General features: G+C 52.9%; 7 protein-coding genes across 8 annotated transcripts; 3 read left to right on the plus strand and 4 right to left on the minus strand.

The window, feature by feature from the left end:
- Positions 1-5,663: 5,663 nt before the first annotated feature.
- Positions 5,664-8,171, minus strand: LOC112343393 (pentatricopeptide repeat-containing protein At2g33680-like). The gene is made up of 2 exons (XM_024666766.1): positions 8,141-8,171; positions 5,664-8,093 (listed from the first exon to the last, which is right to left on the minus strand). The coding sequence occupies exon 2, from the start codon at positions 7,997-7,999 to the stop codon at positions 5,765-5,767; it is 2,235 nt and encodes a 744-aa protein (XP_024522534.1). The 5' UTR covers positions 8,000-8,093; positions 8,141-8,171; the 3' UTR covers positions 5,664-5,764.
- A 54-nt stretch (positions 8,172-8,225) lies between these two features.
- Positions 8,226-9,791, plus strand: LOC9652422 (prostaglandin E synthase 2). Its single transcript, XM_002993032.2, has 6 exons — positions 8,226-8,644; positions 8,731-8,865; positions 8,932-9,022; positions 9,080-9,174; positions 9,235-9,402; positions 9,462-9,791. Exons 1-6 carry the CDS (start codon positions 8,314-8,316, stop codon positions 9,659-9,661), a joined length of 1,020 nt encoding a protein of 339 aa, XP_002993078.2. The 5' UTR covers positions 8,226-8,313; the 3' UTR covers positions 9,662-9,791.
- A 128-nt stretch (positions 9,792-9,919) lies between these two features.
- LOC9652423 lies at positions 9,920-11,506 on the plus strand. The gene is made up of 2 exons (XM_002993033.2): positions 9,920-10,048; positions 10,101-11,506. The coding sequence occupies exon 2, from the start codon at positions 10,221-10,223 to the stop codon at positions 11,388-11,390; it is 1,170 nt and encodes a 389-aa protein (XP_002993079.2). The 5' UTR covers positions 9,920-10,048; positions 10,101-10,220; the 3' UTR covers positions 11,391-11,506.
- Positions 11,507-11,857: 351 nt separating this feature from the next.
- On the plus strand, positions 11,858-17,332 carry LOC9652443. The gene is made up of 11 exons (XM_002993035.2): positions 11,858-13,058; positions 13,707-14,043; positions 14,224-14,515; positions 14,666-14,881; positions 15,103-15,880; positions 16,064-16,258; positions 16,310-16,645; positions 16,709-16,783; positions 16,847-16,925; positions 16,983-17,047; positions 17,099-17,332. The coding sequence occupies exons 1-11, from the start codon at positions 12,087-12,089 to the stop codon at positions 17,252-17,254; spliced, it is 3,501 nt and encodes a 1,166-aa protein (XP_002993081.2). The 5' UTR covers positions 11,858-12,086; the 3' UTR covers positions 17,255-17,332.
- LOC9652425 (amino acid transporter AVT1E) lies at positions 13,216-15,037 on the minus strand. The gene is made up of 3 exons (XM_002993053.2): positions 14,954-15,037; positions 14,187-14,794; positions 13,216-14,108 (listed from the first exon to the last, which is right to left on the minus strand). Exons 2-3 carry the CDS (start codon positions 14,784-14,786, stop codon positions 13,563-13,565), a joined length of 1,146 nt encoding a protein of 381 aa, XP_002993099.1. The 5' UTR covers positions 14,787-14,794; positions 14,954-15,037; the 3' UTR covers positions 13,216-13,562.
- On the minus strand, positions 17,049-18,311 carry LOC9652426 (reticulon-like protein B23). 2 transcript variants are annotated; one of them, XM_024666758.1, is made up of 4 exons: positions 17,977-18,301; positions 17,718-17,859; positions 17,535-17,604; positions 17,049-17,484 (listed from the first exon to the last, which is right to left on the minus strand). In XM_024666758.1, the coding sequence occupies exons 1-4, from the start codon at positions 18,231-18,233 to the stop codon at positions 17,408-17,410; spliced, it is 546 nt and encodes a 181-aa protein (XP_024522526.1). In that variant the 5' UTR covers positions 18,234-18,301; the 3' UTR covers positions 17,049-17,407. The 2 variants fall into 2 exon arrangements, with proteins under 2 accessions (XP_024522526.1, XP_002993100.2); XM_002993054.2 differs by having other exon boundaries at positions 17,240-17,604; positions 17,977-18,311.
- LOC9652444 (pentatricopeptide repeat-containing protein At3g09040, mitochondrial) lies at positions 18,294-20,309 on the minus strand. The gene has a single exon (XM_024666773.1). The coding sequence runs from the start codon at positions 20,307-20,309 to the stop codon at positions 18,294-18,296; it is 2,016 nt and encodes a 671-aa protein (XP_024522541.1).
- Between the last annotated feature and the right edge of the window lie 30 nt (positions 20,310-20,339).

The following is a 20,339-nucleotide window of genomic DNA, read 5'->3' on the forward strand; positions in this document are numbered from 1 at the left end:
ATTTTTGCGGATATCGGAGTTGGATGTCGGAAGTATGGGCAAAAAGATGTTCGATGCTTAAGCATACTATGGGTCTTGAGAATTTGTGTTGAGGTGAACTTATGTGAAGTTGTTAGTAGGAAGAAGTTGGTTGAGTCTTGAAAGTTTGTATTCCTAGACTGAGAGTCATTCTTTCTCTAGGATGGAAAATTTTTCCACAAATTTTCTTAGACTTTTCCAATGGCTGATCTGTTATCACTTTGCTCGAAAACCATTCCATTTTCGTAAGCCAGTACAAACTAGTGAAGGGGTTGGAGTTGACTTCGGTTGGCTTAAATCTTAGTAGGTAATTTGTATGATGCAGCCCGAAAGGGATGCTAACTTTTAGGGCTAAAGCAATTGAGTTGGATAGAGTTTGAAGTTAATGTAGAAAAGTGGCCGTTGCACTTTTCTAGAAAGGTGACCCTTGTGCCTTTCTTTTGTAGCGTTATGCTTGGTGGCAGGTTGCACTTTGCATTTCGTTAGACTCTATGAGAGTAGTGGGCTCTCACTGATCTTGACTTGGTCTTGGTGGCCCTGCACCTTGGCTAAGGATGGTGATGTCCAACTTAGTTGTTTGAGTTTGAGATGTTAGTACCCATACTATAGCTTTGTCTATGAGGAGGTTGTGTACCAATATGAGTCCATCTCATGGTCTTCACTTAAGTTTCAACTTAGTGTTGATCATGCATAGCTAGCCTCTTCAAGGCATGTTCAGAGCTATTGACTAAATGCATTGGTGAGCTTATTGCGGTTGAGTTGGATTCGAGTGGTCATTTAGTTTGTGCTTGTCTATGAACCTTTATCTCGTTCATGAGGTGTTACGTTCATGTTGGACAAGTATATAACTCGAATGCATGAGTTTAGTGTTGGGTCTTGTAAAGGCAAGTTGACAGAGTGATTGTTAGTTGCTCTGCGACTAGTGATTGCTTGTAGACTTTGTCAAGGACTGTTGACACTTGTTTCACTCAATGATGACTTAGCAGTGATGGGCTTACTTTACCGGATGGTGTTGCGAAGGATCGTGTCGTTAGACTTACATGGTTTTTCCATGTTGGCAAATCGACTCTACTTCTGTCGATATCATTTGGTTGTGTTTGGTTCATAGTGTTGGATTTCATAAAGTCTTGGACGTGGTGAATCACTCCTTGATGATGTATTATCTGTAGCTGAGTATTGTTGAAGGATTAGTCTCGGATACTGAGTAAAGTATCTTCGACTTTGGTTAGCTTAGTTGCTAAAGAGTTTTAGGTGGTGATTCACTCTTGCTTTCTTCTAGCTTTGTTCTGGTGTTGATGGCATTGAAGTGATGCCTTATCATTGACATTGTTGTTATTGCGATTTGAGTGAGATGAGATGTTTCTCCTTAGGATTGACATTGAGTTTCATTAGTCTTAATGAGGATAGTGTTGATGATTTGACTATAGCTATGTGTTATTGGCATTCATGCATTTGCTAGTTAGCAACTATATTGACGTTCAAACGAGCTGAGTGGCAAGTTTGAGTTAGTTGTGTTCTAGACGAGATTATTTAGTAGGGGTTGAGCTTTGGCTTTTCCTTGAAAAATGATTTAGTCGTGAACTATGCTAACTCTACAAGTGGAAGAGTTAGTGATCAATATTGAAGTGATCAAATTCTTGTTGGATTTGAGTTGGGATATATTGATCCTTGATGATTCTTCTTGTGCTTGTTATGAAGTGAGTTACGTCTTGCTATAGATGGATTCATGGAGGATCGATTAGATGATCACTTGTTGAGCATAGCTTCGTTATGCTTAGCTTTTGGATTGATCCAGATATGCTCTTCAATAGCTTTGGCATTATGAAGTTTAGCTTATAGATGTGTTGAGGAAGATATTGTGGGTTGCACCATGATTTCTTCTTTGGCATTTAAGTTAGTTCATGCAAGGCTTGTGATCATTATTAGGCAAGACTTGGTTATAGGCTTCTTCAAGCTTTTGGTTCTTTGAGTTTTATGCTCATTGTTCCATTTGTTAGGAGTTGTTGGGGAAGGCATTTTGGCTTGTTAGCTTCGATGTTAAAGTTGGCTCTTGCATCTGGCAATCATTGTTAATGATTGACTGTCATTTAGGATATTGATTATCCTTGTCAAAGGTGTTGCTTTGTTATTGTTGATATAGAAGGATTCGCTGTTCTTCAGGATGGTAGATTCTTTCTTCAATGATGATTATGCATTTCTTTCTTGATAGGATGATTAATGATCTTTCATGATGGTTGGTTGTTTTCTTTGATAGCTTTTGGCTTTTCGCAATACCGCATGTTCTTTGTAGTTTGCTCTGGATTGGTCTTTTGGGTTTGAGACATCAGTAGGATGTTGCTGACACTTGCTTAGGCAACTTGAGTTCCTTAGTACTGTTGGCTGGGATCTATTCAGATGGGCTTTTGTGATAGTTGGCAGGAGTGAGTGTTTGTTGGTCTTACCACATTCATTCTGTTCTGTTGATTATTGCTCGAGTTAGTTTTGATAGATTGGGATGTTATCCTTTGGGTGATACATTCGCGAGCATTTTGCTTGTCAGTCAATGATACTTTGTGTTTTTTGAGTTATCTTTCGTAAGTTGTTGTAGATTTGTGAGTCGAAGATCGAGTCCAAGACTGACTCTGAGACCAAGTTTGAGATAGAGTCTGGGATCGAGTCCGAGGTTGAATTGGAGACCGAGTTCAAGACAGAGTCCAAGATCCAAATCGGGTCCGAGACCGAGTCCGAGGTTGAGTCCGAAGTCGAGTCCGAGATCGGGTCCGAGATCGAGTCCGAGATCGAGTCTGAGACCGAGTCCGAAGTCGGGTCTGAGATCGAGTCCGAGACTGAGTCCGAGTACTAATACGGGTCAAGGGGTGAAAGCCCAAAGCGTGCGTCTCCCGGGGGGGGGGGGGGCTGCAGGGGGTTCCAAAAGTATAGTAGGAATAGTGAGGATCAGGAACTAGTCTTGAAAGAACTCTTCAGTGGTGCTTTCAAATTGACTTAAGGTTGAGACTGGGTCTGAGAGGCCTTGGGTGGGAGTGAGCAGGGACTTGGGTGGTGCCAGAGGGGCCACCCCAGAAAGTGCTCAAGAGTAGCTCCCACTCTCGAAAGGGAAATTGACTATAGTGCTCCTAGCTCATGTGGAGTGGTGCCCCACTTGAGTACCATGCGGCTCATTGGTCCTCGCCCTTCCTAGGGGCTTGGGCCTTCCTTCGGGATGGAAGTGGGGGGGTAGAGGTACCCATACCGGGCCATTAGGCCATGGTGCTTTGCCCCGGCGTCCCGAAGCAAGTGTTGCACCCAAGACTTAGGATTTAGAGGGTCTTATGATCAAGTCTTGTGGTACCAAGGGGGTAAGGAACTTGGAGGCTTGGTGTGCTTGGCTGCTTGTGCCTGCGGGGAGTGTAGTTGAACCTTAAGTCTAGTCTAACCCGGGGAGGGGGATTGGGAGAGATTTGGGAATCCGTGGATGGATGGCTAACGCTCCGTTGCTCGTGTAGTGAGTAGCTGAAACCAAGTAGGACCAAGTAGGAGCTGGTAATATAGGTGGGAACCTTGGCGAGGGAACTTAGCAAAAGCAAAGGCAATGTTGGACAGATAGACAAGGTAAGCTGGCAAATTGGAAAGGAAAAATTTGTGGCTTACAATTTGGTATCAGAGCCTTTTCCTCAGTTCTAGTGAAGGATAGAGGCGGATTGCTAGGAGATGGCAAAGGCAAGGCAGAAACGAACCAAGGCGGAGACGGAACCTCCTCCAGAGCTGGAGCCTCCAGTCAAACAAGAGGCTATGGATGAGGAATCCTTGCATGAGGAGGACTCCAGTGAGGAAACTTCCAAACAGGAGTCCGATAGCGAGGTGCGGTCATCCAAGTCTCAATTGGACATTCTAGAAGGACAATTGGCACAGACCAATGCTCTGTTGGAGACTCTCATACGCAAGCTAAAGCGTGATGAGAAGCAGAAGAAAAAGCGAAAGACTGCAGATGCTGGCAGTGCAGAAGGTGTGGACCCTTCGGTAGGGACTGAGGCAGAACCAAACAAGGTCGAACAGACCAAAGTGGAATCAGTCCCTCAGGCAGTTCCCAAGTACAAACCAAAGCCCCCATCGGTTTTCAAGGGAGTGAACAACTATAAGGTGGTGAAGGATTAGTTTTATGATATGGAGGACTACTTTCGAGTGTTGTGGTTATCGAGCTCGGAGAAGGTCCCATGTGCAAAGCCATACTTGGCAAATAATGCCAGTCTTGGTGGAGAACAACGGAGGCCAATGAAGGACCGGTGGCCACTTGGGACATGATGAAGGCGAGGATCTATGCGACTTACGTTCCTCTGAATGCTACTCTGCATCTAAGAGACGAGCTGAGTAGGCTAAAGTAGATCGGAACCATTCAGGAGTATGTGAATGGTTTCATGGCAAAGAGGATACTTGTCATGGACATGGGGGATATGGATGCGTTCTATGCATTCATATCGGGCTTGCAAACCTGGGCTTGCGGCGAGGTGATGCATTGGAACCCGACCAATTACAAAGAAGCATTGGATGCGGCTATCAAGGTGCATTTCAATGATAACCTGCGAAAGGGGAACACGACGGGGTCGGGGTCCACGTTTAGCAAAGGGGCCAAACCAAGGGGAACATATAACAAAGGGAAATTCAAGAAGAGTTTCTCTAAGAATGAGTCCTCGGGGTTCCGGAAAGGCAAATCCGGTGGCCAACGAGCAAGTATGTGGGGGAGTCAAGCAAAAAGAGACAAACCCACGGATAAAAAGGTCAAGTCATTTAGCAGTGTGGGAAACAACGTATGCTAGAACTACGGTGAAGTGGGACACTTTTCGAGGGAATGTCCCTACCCGAAGAAGGCCAGAGCTAATATGGCCATTAAGTCGGGTGAAGTGTAAATTGAGGTATGTGATCCAGTCCCTAGCTCAAAATTACTCATTACCCGAGCAACTTTGGTAGAGAGTCATGAGAGAGTTCCATGTGAAGTGGAAAAGATTTCCACACTGTGAAGCAACATGGGAACTGAAGGAGATCTAGCGAACACACGAGATCTAGTGGAGGAATTTTTGCAAAGCAGAACTCTAAGTACTTATGCAGAGTTCAATTAAAGTATCAATTCGTGAAGTTGAGCAATGGCATATGTTGGGACCCGAAGGTGTGCCGAAGGTAAGCTAATTAGCATGGGTTAGCTAGGTCGACCAAGCATAGGGAACTACACCCGACTCCCTACAAGGATGTCGAATCTATAGACGTATTCTACAGAGGTTGGGTTCGAGTCCCAACCCCTTAGTAAAGCAAGGTTGGGTTCAAGTCCCAACCCCATACTAGGGTGTGGTGAGGTGAGGAGTATAGAGACATCTATATTCCGTTGTCATGGGCTTTTGGCTGGGGAGGCTAACTTAGGCACACCGCTAAATGGGGGGATGCCCCCAGAGACATGGTCAACAAGTCGTAGGATAAAAAAAAGATGTTCGATGTGGGCATCGAACTTCTTCTATGGGTGGTGGAGTTTTAAGGAACCAACTCTCCAATAAAATTCAAAATTTGGCAAAAAGCTAATACAGATTTAGAGAAAAAAAAAAACAATAAAACAAAATCAAAAGCTTAATCCTAAACATTAAATAAAGTTTATTACCTTTCTTTTCCACTAATGTAAATGCTTGGGATATAAGAATAAATGTATTAATTAAGAAGGAATAGACCAGATTCAGTTACAAATACATACATACATACAAATTCTCTTTAATCCAAAAAGACCTTGGTATCAACCTGTGGAGCCTTGGTAAATGTTAGCCATCAATGAGTAGGCAGAGGCATCGCCACCATCGCCCATCTCCACCAGTGCCTCAAATGCAAGCTTTCCCACACCACTGCTTCCCCACTTTCTACACGAGCTCATGAGAGACTTCCACGCTGCTGGGCTTGCTCTCACAGGCATGATCCTGAGAATCTGGATTGCCGCATCTAACTCGTTGGCCCGGCTGAGAAGATCGATCAAACAAGTATAGTGGTCGATGCCTGGAGCCAGGCCAAACTCTCGGGTCATCCTCTCGAAGTAGAGCTTGCCTCTGGCCACAAGACCTGCATGGCTGCAAGCCGTGAGAAGGCAAACGAAGGTGATGGCGTCGGGCTTGCAGCCCTCGTCTAGCATGCTTGCAAAGAGATGGAAGACGTCGTCGGTGTCTCCCTGGCGACTGGAACCTGCAATGATCGTGTTGCAGGCGACCACATCTTTGCTTGCCAGTGACTCGAAGATCTGGAGGGTGTGGAGCATGCTTCCACATTTCCCATACACGTCCATGAGTGAGTTTGCAAGGATACCGTTGTTCTCCATTCCACACCGGCATATATCGCCATGGATTGGAGCTAGAGCTGCCAGGCTTCCACACGACTTGAGAGCGGCGACGAAGGTCTGTGCTCCAGGCTCCCACTCTCTCATCTCCAATCTCATCACCGAGAAGAGCTCCAGAGCGAGAGAGAACTCCCCGTTTTCCGCATAGCCGAGGAGGAGTGCTGTCCAGGAGACGACGTTGTGGCAAGGCATGGTGTCGAAAACCAAGCGAGCATCATCCAAAACACTCCCACACTTTGCGTAGACGTCCACCAGCGTGTTGGCCAGGAAGGTTTCGGTGTCAAGCCGGGCTTCCAGTGCTCGAGAGTGCACCAGCATCGTGTTTTCAAGACTTTGAAGCTTGACTAGCTTCCCATCGATCTTTCGGCCAGCTTCTTTCATCGCAAGACTGGCACAGGCGGCGAGAGCAGCGAGAAAACTGGGTGTATCGGCACTGCATCCTTCGTCTTGCATCCGAAAAAAGAGACTTAGGCTGGTTTCTTCCAGGCCTTTCTCAGTGTAGCCAAGGATGAGGGACGTCCACAGCACAACATCTCGACGAGGAGCACTGTCAAAAACTTGGCGAGCTTCTTCCAAGCTCCCACACTTGGCGTACACGTCTACCAGGCGGCTGGCCACGAACAAGTCCGAGTCGTAGCAAAGGCTCGACGCTTGCGAATGGATCACTCTTGCTTTCTCCAAAGAAGAGATCTTCATGAGCTTTCCATCCGCTTCCCGGGCCTGTTCTCTCACGGCTACGCTCGTCAAGGCCTTGAGAGCGGCGACGAAGACAAGCTTGTCTGGCTGGAAGTTTCCCATCTGGTCGAACAGTGCCAAAGCTAGCTCTCCCTGTCCACTGTCTGTATACCCGAGCATCAAAGAAGTCCAAGAAGCCAAGCTATGGCACGGCATCCCATCAAAGACCCTCCTGGAATCCACCATGCTTCCACACTTTCCATACATGTCGATCAGACTGTTCCTCACCCGGACGTCACAGTCGAATCCAAAAGTCGCAGCTCGAGCATGCACGTCCCTGCCTCTTTCCAGAGCTCTCCATCTCACAAAGCTCCCATCTCCGGCTAGAGTTCTCTCCTCCCTGGCTGCCAAGCTGCCGCAAGCGTTTAACGCAGTCACGAAAGTCACAGCGTCGGCTTCCATGTCTCGAGCTTCCATCCGTGCAAGCAAATCCAAAGCCATCTCCTCCTGCTTGTTCTCGACATACCCGGCCATGAGCGACGTCCAAGAGACCTTGTCCGGGTGCTTGATCCCCTCGAAAACCCTGCGCGATTCCTCCAGGCTCCCACACTTGATATACATGGCGATCAAGCTGCTAGTCACGAAACCATCAGTATCACACCCACACTCGGAAGCTTTCGAGTGAAGCGCCATACCTCTGTGGAGCGAGCTCGGTTTCACGAGCTTTCCATGGACGCGTTGGGCCTCCTCCTTGGCAGCGACGCTGGAGCAAGCCTTGAGCGCCGCGACGAGAGCTCGAGCGTTGGGCTGGCAGCCGTGGGCCTGCATTTCCTCAAAGAGCTCCAGGGCCGTGTCGCCATAGCCACTGTCCGTGTAGCCCAGCATCAAAGCCGTCCAGGAGACGATACCGCGGTGGGGCATCTTGTCGAAGACGGCGCGAGCCTCGGCCATGGCGCCACACTTGGAGTACATGCTGATGAGCGTGTTGGCCACGAATGGAATGGAGTCGTCCCCGGCGATGGCGGCATCGGAGTGGAGGATCCGACCTCTTTCCAAATCCCTGGAGCTGCCGCAAGATTTCAGTGCCGCCACGAGATGGCCGAGGCTACTCACCCCCGATTTTGGCTGCTGCAAATGCATTGTCCGCGACTCAAGCTCTACCTAGAACCCTAAAATCTCTATTTTCCCGCTGGAAGATACACCGCCTTTCGGGGAGAATATTCACACGAGAATATTCTCTTTCCTGAACACTCAAGAACCAGGGCAAGAGTGTCTTGGTTCATTTGATGGCGGCTATCGCCCGGGTGAGATTCCTCCGGCAGATCACAGGCGCCACGGATATTCTAGGTCGCCAGGGCTTCCAGGCGAGCGCGCGGGGATTCTTTGCGGCGGCGCATTTGTCCCCGGGATCATCCAGCCTCGACGATGGCGCCAGGGGCAGGAGGGAGAATTGGAAGGTCGCCAAGGGATTGGCAGCAGGAGCGGCAGCTTCGGTATCGTTCGCGGCGTCGATGATGAGCGTGGCGGCGGCCAAGGAGAGGCCTCCCACCGATCGCATGCCAAAGGAGGTGATCTTGTATCAATACGAGGCCTGCCCCTTTTGCAACAAGGTGAAAGGTACGCCAAGTCGATTTGGATTCCATTGCAGTGTGAGAGATTGAGGAGCCCTAGAAATTTTCTTCTTCGTTCTTCTTCTTTCCCAGCTTTTCTCGACTACTATGACGTTCCATACCGCATTGTGGAGGTGAATCCTCTAGGCAAGAAGGAGATTGCGTGGTCGGAGTATAAGAAAGTTCCAATCCTTATGGTAGATGGCGAGCAAATGAATGACTCGACTGGTAAAGTTCTTGTGGATTTGTGTTGTTCTTCCTCTCTTTTAATTGTTCTTCGTGTTTTGTCTCTAGAAATTATCAGCACTCTCGATGGAAAGCTCAATCCAAAGAGGTCGCCGGCTCTTACAGCAGCAGCCAAGGAAGAGGAAGAGAAATGGAGGAAGTAAGTAAATCTATGGTTCTTCGGATTCTCACCGTCAGGAAAAAACTTAATTTCCAGATGGGTGGACGGTCACCTTGTTCATTTGCTCTCGCCAAACATTTATCGATCGACCAAAGAGGCTCTGCAAGCGTTCGACTACATTACTCGCGAAGGTGATTTTTCCATCCTTTCTAATGCCGCAAGTTTTCATCTTGGCACCATTTTCCTCACAGGTAACTTCACTGCTTGGGAGCGAGCCACGGCCAAGTACGCTGGAGCAGCGGCAATGTACTTCATCTCCAAGCGTCTAAAGAAGCGTCACAACATCACAGACGAGCGCGCCGCCCTCTACGAAGCCGCTAATACGTGGGTGGAGGCTCTGGACAACAGGAGTTTCATGGGTAAGCAAGCTCCTCTCTTCGAAAACTTCGGAAACCAAGACTTTGAGATGTTTTCTCAGGTGGATCTAAGCCAAATCTCGCCGACCTTGCGGTGTTTGGAGTCTTGAGGCCCATCAGAAACCTCGACTCCGGGAACGACATGATCGCAAACTCCAAGATCGGTGCGTGGTACTCGAGAATGGAGCAGGCTGTGGGAAACTCCGCGAGAGTTTTAGCGCAGGAATCTTTCAAGACGCAGCCAGTGGAGATGTCAACATAGCTTTCAGTCTCTTCTTTTCGGTGGATCGATCGAGCCATAGAGAAGTTGCAAAGTAGAGCCACTAGAGAGAGAATAAGAACAGTGGATGTTCTTCGCAGTTTTGGAATATACGGTGTCTTACGTGGCTGCATTCTGTTGGACTACGTGTGCCGTTCACACACCACACTTAATGCGGATAGTTCGCTGTCCACGTGGCAAACTGCAATAGGCTGCCTTTCTAAAGGCGATAGGGCGATAGTTTTGCTGGGAGAGGAGAGAGAGAGAGAGAAAGAGAGAGGAGGGCACGATTTTGTTCTTCCTGGGCGATCGATCGATCCCTGGAAAGCTCTTTGGCGCAGCGGCGCCGGTCTTCGGCGCATGGATTAGCACAGATCGCTCCGCAATGAGGTTCGTAGCTTGCTCTAGTTGTCGATTGGAGACTGGAGTCGTTGCTTCGCAGAAATCTGTGTCAAATTCCCCAGGAGTAGCCGCAGGAGGAAGCAACAGGGTAGGATTGATAGGGAGTGTAGTAGTGTGTAGTAGCCAGAATCGTCATGGGGGTTTTCTTGGGTGGAGCATCATGGCAAAGCGTGGTGTTTCTCATTCTTCCGGTTCTCACAAGGTCTTCATTCTAGATTCTTCGTCATCGTCGCTTGCCCGGCATAGGTCGCATCGACGGGCTGGCAAATGCAATGCAATCTTGGAAGACCAAGGGTCGAGCGCTTCGTTTGGCACGGGAATTTGGAATAGCTTCTCCGAGTTCTTCCGGATAGTGATCCAGCAGGAGGAGAGCCCGCTCTTGGGCGAGAGTTCTTCGACGTCAGGCATCCATCTCCACAAGAGTTTGAGCGAGCTGCCTTTGATCCACGTCTGCCCGACGTCCATCCCGGCTGCCCACGACCTCGACTCGGCGGACGAGGTGTTGAGCCAGCTTCTCTACGCGGGCTTCGGCAGGATCGGCTCCACTTTGGACGGTTTGCTCGCCGTGATCTTCCCCTCGCTCGGCGATCCCAGCGGCGACATGGCGGACGTGAAGATGGATCCAGTCGCGGAGCTGTGCGCTCCGTCCAGCCGCTGCGTCACGGCCGAGGATTTCTCCGGCTCGCTCGACCAGTTCTACGCATGGCTCAAGGAGAGGCTCCCGCAGGGTGGCGCTCTGTTGGATCTCTGGGGAACAGCTCCGGGAACCAAGCGCGTCGCCAACTTATGGCGAGAGCTCCTGGAGGGCGAGATCTCCCTCGAGGACTCGCGCCCGCCCAAGCGGACTGTTCACGTTGCGAGCGTCCAGATCGTGAACGAGAGCGGCGAGATGCTGGTGGAAGCGTACCAGGAGATGGCGGACGGGAGGATCCGGCCCAGGAACCGGCCACTCTCGGAGAAGATGCGGCCCGGCGAGAGCGTGGAGGAGGCGTGCTTGCGCGGGATCTCGGAGGAGCTGGGCTGCGCGATCGATCAGGTGGCGCTACTGCGCGAGAGCTACCAGAGAGTGGAGGAGGAGCGGGAGTCCTTCTCCTATCCGGGGCTCTCGACCAGGTACGTGATCCATACGATCACCGCGCATGTCAAGCAGCTCCCTCAAACGGACTTCGACACGGAGGAGGACGAGGATGGGAATGGCGGTGGCGGTGGCGGTGGCGGAGCGGCGGTGTTGGTGGCCGCCAGTGGAAGAACCGCGACTGCTACCAGCTGCCTGGGCGGCGCGGTGGGCGTGAGGAAACATTTTTGGAAGTGGGTACAACAAGCTCCATAGTAAAATTCATGGAATTCCCGCGAAATAACTTCATAGATATGATGATCATTGAAAGCCATAGTCTTCCATGGTTTATAAATTACTTGATCAAGGTGCGAGATCTCTTCCATGGTTTAGATTTTATTTGATAAAGGTCATCAAGGGCGTGACGTGAGAGAATCTGTTCGGGAATAATCTTGTGAGAGGGATGCTGACGCCGTGTCAGCAGACAGTGGTGCCAGCTCAGCTGGCCAGACATGTCACACGAATGATGTCCCCCTCAACTGCATTTTAAGATGATTGGTTTCTAGCCAAAGTATCGCTACGCTTGATTTAGTAGAGCGTGCTAAGGCCAAACTAAACAAATATCTATATTTGAATGGACGCGTCGACGTGGGGTTCGAATCCTGCCAACACAAAATCTTGAAACGAAGGGCGTTTAAAAAAGTATTTTTTCTTTTAATCTTTTCAAACTCTCTCCCTGGCTCGACGCTCGACGCTCGACGCTCTCTGTGAGTTCTTGGTTCTTTGTTCTTTTTTCTTCTCGCGAGAGAGAGAGAGAGAGGGAGGGAGAGCGGAGGCGCCGTGCCACTGGGGTGCTGCTCTTGGGAGGAGGGATTCGGCCCATTGGGGATGGAGGCGGCGAGCATTCCAGCGGATTGGCGGTGGATTCTTTGATCGAGGATCTTGGAGGTGAGGGAAGAAAGAGCTCCGGCTATGGCGTCCGTTGGAGCGCTTGGAATCGGGCTTAGCATTGTCTTTGGCGTCTTTCTTGTGCTGCTACTGGCGGAGCTCTACTATCTCCTCTTCTGGAAGCGCAGATCTCTCATTGCGAGCTCGCGCGTCACGAGCGCCAGCGTCGCGCCGAATGATCCTTCTCGACCAGAGGTGGTAATGGGGGAAGGAGGAGGAGGAGGATCGAGCGAGACGGCGTTCGTGGCCAAGATGTTCGAGAGCCGCGGGCTTGGATCGCAGATTGGGATGATGCTGGATGGGGGCGAGTGTGTTCTTGCGCCGCCCAGGCTGCTCTTCACGATCAAGGAGGAGGCGCGGGAGGATCTCGTGGACTCCGCCGAGGACGCGCTCAAATCCTCGTCCATCCGGCTCAAGCGCGGGGGTGCCGGGCACGTCGTGGTGGAGGTGATCCAGCCCGACGTTCCGGATGTCCGCGAGCGCGAGAGAGGGCTTCTCCACGTTTGCTCCTCGTCGTCGTGCGAGGAATCTGGGAGCTCCTCCTCGTCTGGGGCATCGGAAGATCAGGACTTGGGCGATCATCGCCCAGCAGCGGCGGCGACAGAGATTTCTCTCGCGGTGGATCGTCCCCCACTCCCGGCATCCGCGGTGGTGGATGTGATCGAGGAAGAGGAAGAGATGTCCTCCGCGACGCCATTCGTGACGCCGCCATCGTCTCCAGCATTCTCCACGCCCCCCTCGTCGCCCGATCGCCCCCAGATGTGGGCGAGGCCACCGCCACCACCGCGGCCGCCGCGATTGTCGTACGAATCGCCGCCATCGCCACCGCTGCTGCCAATGCCGGTGCCTGTGTCGAGCGACGCTCCTCCCGCGGCAATGACGCCATTGTCAGTGTCCTCTTCCTCGCCGGGCAGGAGGAGCAGCAGCAGAGCCACTGCCAGCGCTTGCAGCAGGGATTCCTTCTCGTCCGCCGCGGCGATGCGATCGTCCCGGCAATCCCCATGAGCGATCGATCGCCAGTGCCGGCCTACTCGATCGATTCGATCGAGGGTAGGGAGGGATCGCTCCACACATCCATTACAACAGTGATCGATTTGGACGAGAAGGGAAGGAATGACCGATCTGGACGAGAAGGAAGGAGGAATCTCGGCGATTTGTTTGACGTGATTGATCTTGACAATGTTGGTTGTTTTTCTTCGCAAAAGGAGAAATAGCATAGCTACTCTACGAGGCGAGCGAGCTTTATAGTAGCTAGTGTACAGATTACTACTAGTACTATACCTAGGAAAGACGCTCTTTACGTTAATTCCTCTCTTGTTCCCTGGGCCCTCTCCCTCCCCTGGTTGATCCTCGCATAGGACAAAATCATGTTGTCGCCTGCTAAGCTACAGTCAACTTTAGTCAACTCTAGTAAACGATACGTCTAAAATTACCGTTAGAAGTCAAGTCAATCAGTCCAGATAAGTAGTCAATCCTACTCAGTCAACGGACGCTGAATGGTCAATGCGCGAGCTTTCTAATGGACGCGATGGTTCCCACAATGGCGAGCACCACGCCGGCCACGCCGGATAGCACAGTCAACGCGAGCTCGTGCCGGGGTGCCCTCTGGGTACCGAAGATCTTCACGAAAAAGATGGCTGGCAGGATGACGCAGGTGGTAACGCTGATGCCCGACCCGATCAACGCTACCGTCGTCTCGAACGCCGGGACCGCCAGCGCCAGCAGCAGCACCACCGCCATGATCGCGCTCCTCACCAAGACGCTGCTCCAGCTCCGCCAGGCTCCGTCACCGCCACCGCCGCCGCCGGAGAGCGATGGTGGCGACGGAATGAGAGATTCCATGTGTACTGCCAGGGTATTGACGACGAGCGCGTACTTGGTGAGAGGGATGAGCACTACCAGGAACAGCACCAGCTTGGCCACCGCGAGCTCCTTGGGCAGGCTGAGAGTCACCTGGGACTGGATCGAGGAGCCAAACATGGTGGCGCCCGCGATCGCCACCACCACGTAGATCAGCGTCGCGATGGAGAAGCTTAGAGCAGCCACCTGCGAGATGAGACGATCAGATGGTTCTTTAGAACCTTTCCCGATCGATGGAGAGCTTCTAAAGAGAAAGTTCGTCACCTTTGGGTACTGCGATGGATCTTTCATGGAGCTGTAGATCCTGGGAAGGATCACGTGTCCCGAGTAGCAAAATGCGTAGAGGCCAGCGACTTCGGCGAGCTTTGTCGGATTCACGAGCGCGATCGAGTGGTGGAATCCAATCCCGTCGACTATCCCGGCCCAGAGAACTCCCAGGACGATGATCAAGTAAGTTGCGATTCCACCCAGCGAGACATACGAGAGCCAGCTCAAGTCTCTCACCCAGATGATCGGAAGAACCGCGAGCACGCCGGCGATGGGGAGGAACTGCGTAGGCGCGAGCTCCAGCCACGGGAGATGGACACCTGCGTGTGGGAAGATCCTGACTAAGTTGTCACGCAACGAGATTGTGAAGCCCACCAGCGATCCCAGGATCTCCAAGTCAACGATCGCGGCGACGAAGGTCCGCCCGGTTCTCCCGAACGCCAGAGCTGCGACTTGCTGGAAGGTGGATGTTCCAGGTTTGCTTCCAAGGCATCGGGCGAGGATGTAGGCCGTGTAGCAAAAGATTGCGCCGCACGAGAAGAGGACGATCAGGCCGAGCCATCCGCCATTGTGGAGAGAGTATGGACACGAGAGCATCCCCAGACCTGGAAGAAGCAAGCGATTAATCGAAGAGAGACAGGAGAAATTCGAGAAGAAGAGGAGGACTTTTGGAATTTCTCCGGGAAAAGGAAGTGCAGAGAGCAATCGAGAAGATCTAGCAATCGAGGAAGGAGCGAGCTATAATTACCAACGAGAGTTCCTACGTTGTTGAAAAGCGCTTGGAAGAAGGAGCTTCGTCCTTGTTCTTCTTGCAATTCATCGCCATGCTCGAGATCTTGCGGGACGAGGAGGGGCTCCTTCGACCCACATTCCATAATTTCTCTATGCCCTAATTCCATGGCAAAATATTTAGCTCTGTCCCCATTCTAGGGCTTGGCGAGGCGGGCATGGCGAGCGCGCCCAGCGATGGAGCTCCTCCTCCCGCGACACAGCAATCCAGCGGCGGAATCCCATCATCCGCAGCTCCAGCAACGGTAGGATCGGCTGCCTCGGCGTCTGCGCCATCGCCGGCCGCCTCTGGATCAGGGCCGCCGCCCGGATCTCAGCTCCCAGTCGCGACGCAATCGGCAGTTCCGATCCCTCAGGCGGCTACATCGGTGGGGGGACTGGGATCGCCAGGACTGATGGCCGGGCAGCAGCAAAATCCCGCGGTGGGATCGCAGCCTCCAGGTCAGAATTTCTCTTCGCTCCAGCCCCAGCAGCAGCAGCAGCTCATCCAGAACGCGGTCTACCAGCAAAAGATGCGGCAGAGGGTGATGGTTCCACAGCAGCAGCAAGCTCCTCGCGGCGTGGCTGCTGGGAGGCCTTCCCAGGCGCCGGCGCCCACCAGCAACGTCTACTCGCAAGCGGTGTCGTCGCCCATCGGTGGTGGCGCCGCCGCCACCTCCATGCAGCAGCAGCTTGCGCAGAGGATAAGCTCGCAGCAAAGGCCGCAGCAGATGGCCGCGCAGAATGGGCAGACCATCCAGCAGCAGCAGCAGCAGCAGCAGCAGCAGCAAGCCAGCGCTCTCAGCGCCACCGCGATTCGATCTTCCATGTATCCCTCGCAGACCACCAACATGCAGCAGTACATGACGCAGCAGGGATTGCGGCATCCATCCATGCTCAATGGCCAGGCTTCAACAATGCAAGTAAGTTCTTCCTTTTTTCTCTATTTAGTGTTCTTTCTTTCCCTTGTTTTTTCTCTTGTGTTTTTCCCGAATTCTCTCTCTCTCTCTTTTTTTTCCACTAGGTATTTTGGTAGTTCTTATTCTTTGCAAGTTTGTGATTCACTGCTTTAATATTGATCGTCCTGATTTGGAACTCTCTTATAGCAGGTGAGGCAAAAGCAAGCGCAAGCACAATTCCAGCCAGCAGGGATTCAGGGGCTGCACCAGATGATGAGTCCTCTCGGGAGACCCTCCGGAATGCTCCAAGCGCAACGAGCACAAGGCAACGTTCGTGCGCAGCAGCAGCAGCAACAACAGCCGCAGCAGCAGCAGCCGCAGCAGCAGCTAACTTCTCCTCAGGTAGATGCGAGTTTTTCTTTTACGGATGATAACTTTGATCATGGTCTTCAGAGGTTGCAATCCGGCCAGGTTGCAAGAGCGCCATCTCCTGCACAGCTTGCTTATCAGATGCAAACGCCCCTGCAGCAGCAGCAGCAGCAGCAACCGTGGTCCAAACAGCTTTCCGCTGCGCAGTATCAGCACTTGAGGCCAGTCCAGCAATTATCTCCACAGCAGTTTCAACAGCAGCAGCAGCAGCAGCAATTAAGACAGCTCCAGAGGCCTCTAGTGTCCCCGGGTGCCAATTTTAATCCTCAGGCTGCTGGAACACCGGCGCCAGTTAACCAGCCACCGGAGCCAACCAACAGAATCCTGGGCAAGCGGAGCATTCAGGAGCTTGTCACGCAGGTACATGCAATGCTTTCTTCTCGCTTGTGACAAACCTTTTCATTCCGTTTCCTTTTCTTTCAGGTGGATGCCAAAGAGAAGCTTGAGCCGGAAGTGGAGGATGCTTTGCTGGAGATAGCCGACGATTTCATCGAAACGGTATACAGCAATACATTTTTGCTGGAAGCCTTCTAATCTTCCTCTTCCATTCGGTGGAATCAGGTGACGACGTTCGCCTGTGCTCTTGCAAAGCATAGAAAATCTACGGTTTTGGAAGCCAAGGACGTGCTTTTGCACTTAGGTACGGCCGAGCTCTCTCACAGGGAGTAACTTTAACTCTGTGCCTGGGGATTTGCAGAGAGGAACTGGCGAATCACACTTCCGGGCTTTGGTGGCGAAGAGTACAGAACGTACAAGAAACCCGTAAGCGCAATCTTCGTTTTTTCAGTGTATTAAGACGATGGAGATTTGCAGGTAGCTAGCGACGTCCACAAACAGCGCTTGGCAGTGATCAAAAAGTCACAAGCGGCCTCACCAGCAGAACCAAAAGCCGCCATCGGCAGTCCTCCAGGAATGAAACTGCCTGCTGCGTCGCCAATCCAGTCTCCTCCTGGATCCAGAATGGGATAGACACCCAAATTTTTCTTCTCCTGTAAACTAACACAGTGATCTGTATAGAGAACTCCCGCCAGGACGATTGTGATGGAAGTTCTTTGCCGGAAACGATGTAAATCCCCCGAGCCTGAGGCAGTTAAGAGGCTGATAGAAAAAGCTTCCCGCAAGCTAGTCTCGTCGCTGGGAGAAAACCTTCGGTTTGAGCTTGTGAACTAGTAGCGGTACGATGAAAGCTGCCACGAACGCTGCGAGGAACGGATCTTAGCAAAGAATAAAAGGTAAGCTTGCCGAGAACCTATGTATGTGACTGTGGCTCCCGAGGCTGCCCTTCCAACAGCAGCTGCCAAGTACAAGAAAACCACAACCTGGGATTCATAGAGATCAATGAGATGTTGTCAAGGCAAAGACAATGACAAAGAAACAAATACGATCATAGAGATCACGAGATGTTGTCAAGCCAAAGACAAGGAAGAAATACCTTGAAGAAAAGCTTGTAATCGGAGCCACTAGCTGCCACTCGGAGGACTCCCTCAGTAGCGCCAACCGTGTTGGCAATGCATGCCGCGATGGAGGTCGCACACTCTTCCGAGACTTGCCACTCGAGAGGATCGACCGGGACCCTGGAAGAGAAAACGATGAGTTCTTCAAGCTCTAAGAAAAGGAGACAAACAATCGCGCGAGGAGTAGCCAAAGTGATTTGTATCATCGCAAAGAAAATTGGAGATGCAAGCACTTACGCGATGTTGAAATTCCGGAACGCCAGGCCCAGAATCGCGAGCGACGAGACCAGAACGATGACAACATCGCAGGTCAGCGACACGAGGCTGCAATTCCTGGCCGTGCAGTGGTAATACAGGAGGCTGCCGCAAGCGAGCACCAGCGCCGATAACCCTGGCCTCTTCCACAGCAGCAGCGATCGCAATGGTGAAATCTCCGCCATGGCGCTGGCGCTGGCGCCGCCGCCGCCGCCACTGCTGCCGCCGCATTCGTTCATCCGCCCCGGATCCACAAACCCTAAAAATCCATCCCCACGCGCAAGAACAAGGAAGAAGATTTAAAGCGCCAACTCCTGTTCATCCGAGAGCATATTCGAGATGAGAATGTAGGGAGATTCCACGTCCGTACATGGCTGGCCCAGCGCCATGGCAGCCACGCGGTTGGCCCGTACGACGTCCATATGAACCCTACACGCGCCCAAGATCATCGTCCACGCCACCTCCACCGGCTCGTAGGGCATGGCGGCGATGAGCTCCTCCGCGCGATCGATCTTCCCAGCGCGCGCCAGGAGATCCACCATGCATCGAAAGTGCTCGTCGCTTGGATCCACGCCGTGATCGCCGATCATCGAGTGGAAATTCTCGCGCGCCTCGCGAAGGCGGCCCTGGTGGCTGCACGAGTAGAAGAGGCACTGGAAGCTCACCTGGGAAAGCGCTATGGCGTCCAAGGCGGCGGCGCGGAGGATCTCCACGGCGGCGGCGTGGCGGCCGTGGTGCGCGTAAGCTCCCGCCATGGCGTTCCAGCACACCACGTCCTTGCGCGGGATGGCAGCGAAGATCTCGCTCGCGACCGCGAGGCTGCCGCATTTGCCGTAGAGATTGACGAGCACGGATCCAAGCACCGCGTCTGGAGTGATCCCCAGCGCCGCGATCATCTCCTGGTGGATGTGCGCGCCCTCCTTGATCGATCCCAGGCTCGCGCACGCGTCCAGCGCGCTGATTAGCGCGACGCGATTGAGATCCAGGCCCTCGAGCCGCGTGTGGCGAAAGAGATCCAGCGCTTCTCTTCCCCGCCCCCTCTCCGTGAGCGCTGTGATCATCACTGTCCACGAGAACATGTCCCGCGACTCCATCCGCGAGAAGATCTCCGCCGCCTCGTCGATCCACCCGGCGTTGAGATACATCTTCACGATCGAGGTCTGGAGCACCACTCCCAGCGGTGATCCCGCCGCCGCGAGCTCCAGATAGATCGCGCGGCCGCGCTCCAGCGTGGCGCGGTCGTGGAGCGAGCTAAGAACCCTAGCGAAGGTCCCTTCGTCGGGAAGGATCTCGCGTGCCCGCATTTGCTGGATCAGCTCCAGCGCGCGATCGCCGCGGCCGGTCTGGGCGTAGACCGTGATCATCGCGTTGTAGAGACCGAGATCGGGGCGATCGATCGCCTGGAACGCGCGCTCGGCATCGCCCACGCTACCGCATCGCCCATACATGGCCACGATCTCGGCGCCAGTGGCGGGATCGATCGCTCCAGCGGCGAATTCGAGGATCTGGGCGTGCGCGATCCTGCCCTGGGCGAGATCGCCAGCGCCGGAGCACGCATCTAGCACCGAGCTAAACGTAATATCGTTTGGCATGACTCCTTCGAGCGCCATAGCCCGGAAGAGCCCTAGCGCGCGGGCGTGATCCCCGCGCTGGACGAACCCCGCGATGAGCGACGTCCACGCGATCACGCCGCGATCGAGCATGGCATCGAAGACCTCCATCGCGTCGCCGAGGCTGCCGCATCGCGCGTACATGTTGACGAGGCTGTTCTCCACCACGGCGTTGATCCGGAGGCCCTGGTGGACGATCCTGGCGTGCATCCATCGCCCCAGCGCGAGGTCTCGCGAGCTCGCGGCGATGCCGATCACCGCCGCGCAGGGGAAGATCGTGGGCTTGATCCCTTGCAGCTCCATCTTCCGGAAGAAGAACAGTGCCTCGAGCAAATGCCCATTCTGGGCAAACGCTACCACGAGAATCGTCCACGAGAAAGCGTTTGGGTTGGCGATGGATTGGAACGCCGCCATCGCTCGCGAGAGATCCCCGAGCTTGCCATACATTTCTATGGTAAGATTTGCCAGAAGTCTCTCGCGGCCGAGGCCGATCGCGAGGATGCGTTGGTGGAGGAGATTGGCATCGTGGGCATTTGTGTTGGTGCCGCATTCCCGGATCGCGCTGGCCAGGAGATCGCAGCGCTCGTCGTGATCTTGCGCTGCCTCTGCACGATCGAGCAGGCCCTGGACGAGGGCGCTTCGCAGAGATGAGTAGCTCCGAGTGACCGATGGGAAGATCCAATTCTTCTTTCGTCCCAAGATCATCAAGCTATGGGTCTTGCGATGATAGTGCCA

Source organism: Selaginella moellendorffii, unplaced genomic scaffold (assembly GCF_000143415.4).
Source record: "Selaginella moellendorffii unplaced genomic scaffold, v1.0 SELMOscaffold_148, whole genome shotgun sequence".
Taxonomy (NCBI): domain Eukaryota; kingdom Viridiplantae; phylum Streptophyta; class Lycopodiopsida; order Selaginellales; family Selaginellaceae; genus Selaginella; species Selaginella moellendorffii.

Excerpts from the sequence above, each read along its gene's own strand:
- LOC9652423 (XM_002993033.2), top strand. The coding sequence starts at position 10,221 with ATGGCAAAGCGTGGTGTTTCTCATTCTTCCGGTTCTCACAAGGTCTTC.
- LOC112343393 (XM_024666766.1), bottom strand. The coding sequence starts at position 7,999 with ATGTACTCCAAGTGTGGCGCCATGGCCGAGGCTCGCGCCGTCTTCGAC.
- LOC9652443 (XM_002993035.2), top strand. The coding sequence starts at position 12,087 with ATGGCGTCCGTTGGAGCGCTTGGAATCGGGCTTAGCATTGTCTTTGGC. Across the intron at positions 16,259-16,309 it reads AGCAGCTAACTTCTCCTCAG|AGGTTGCAATCCGGCCAGGT; the intron begins GTAGATGCGAGT and ends CATGGTCTTCAG. Across the intron at positions 16,646-16,708 it reads TTCAGGAGCTTGTCACGCAG|GTGGATGCCAAAGAGAAGCT; the intron begins GTACATGCAATG and ends CTTTTCTTTCAG.
- LOC9652425 (XM_002993053.2), bottom strand. The coding sequence starts at position 14,786 with ATGCTCTCGTGTCCATACTCTCTCCACAATGGCGGATGGCTCGGCCTG. Across the intron at positions 14,109-14,186 it reads ATCCATCGCAGTACCCAAAG|GTGGCTGCTCTAAGCTTCTC; the intron begins GTGACGAACTTT and ends CTCATCTCGCAG.
- LOC9652422 (XM_002993032.2), top strand. The coding sequence starts at position 8,314 with ATGGCGGCTATCGCCCGGGTGAGATTCCTCCGGCAGATCACAGGCGCC. Across the intron at positions 8,645-8,730 it reads CTTTTGCAACAAGGTGAAAG|CTTTTCTCGACTACTATGAC; the intron begins GTACGCCAAGTC and ends CTTCTTTCCCAG. Across the intron at positions 9,403-9,461 it reads GGACAACAGGAGTTTCATGG|GTGGATCTAAGCCAAATCTC; the intron begins GTAAGCAAGCTC and ends ATGTTTTCTCAG.
- LOC9652444 (XM_024666773.1), bottom strand. The coding sequence starts at position 20,309 with ATGATCTTGGGACGAAAGAAGAATTGGATCTTCCCATCGGTCACTCGG.
- LOC9652426 (XM_002993054.2), bottom strand. The coding sequence starts at position 18,233 with ATGAACGAATGCGGCGGCAGCAGTGGCGGCGGCGGCGGCGCCAGCGCC. Across the intron at positions 17,860-17,976 it reads TTCCGGAATTTCAACATCGC|GGTCCCGGTCGATCCTCTCG; the intron begins GTAAGTGCTTGC and ends TTTCTCTTCCAG. Across the intron at positions 17,605-17,717 it reads ATTACAAGCTTTTCTTCAAG|GTTGTGGTTTTCTTGTACTT; the intron begins GTATTTCTTCCT and ends TATGAATCCCAG.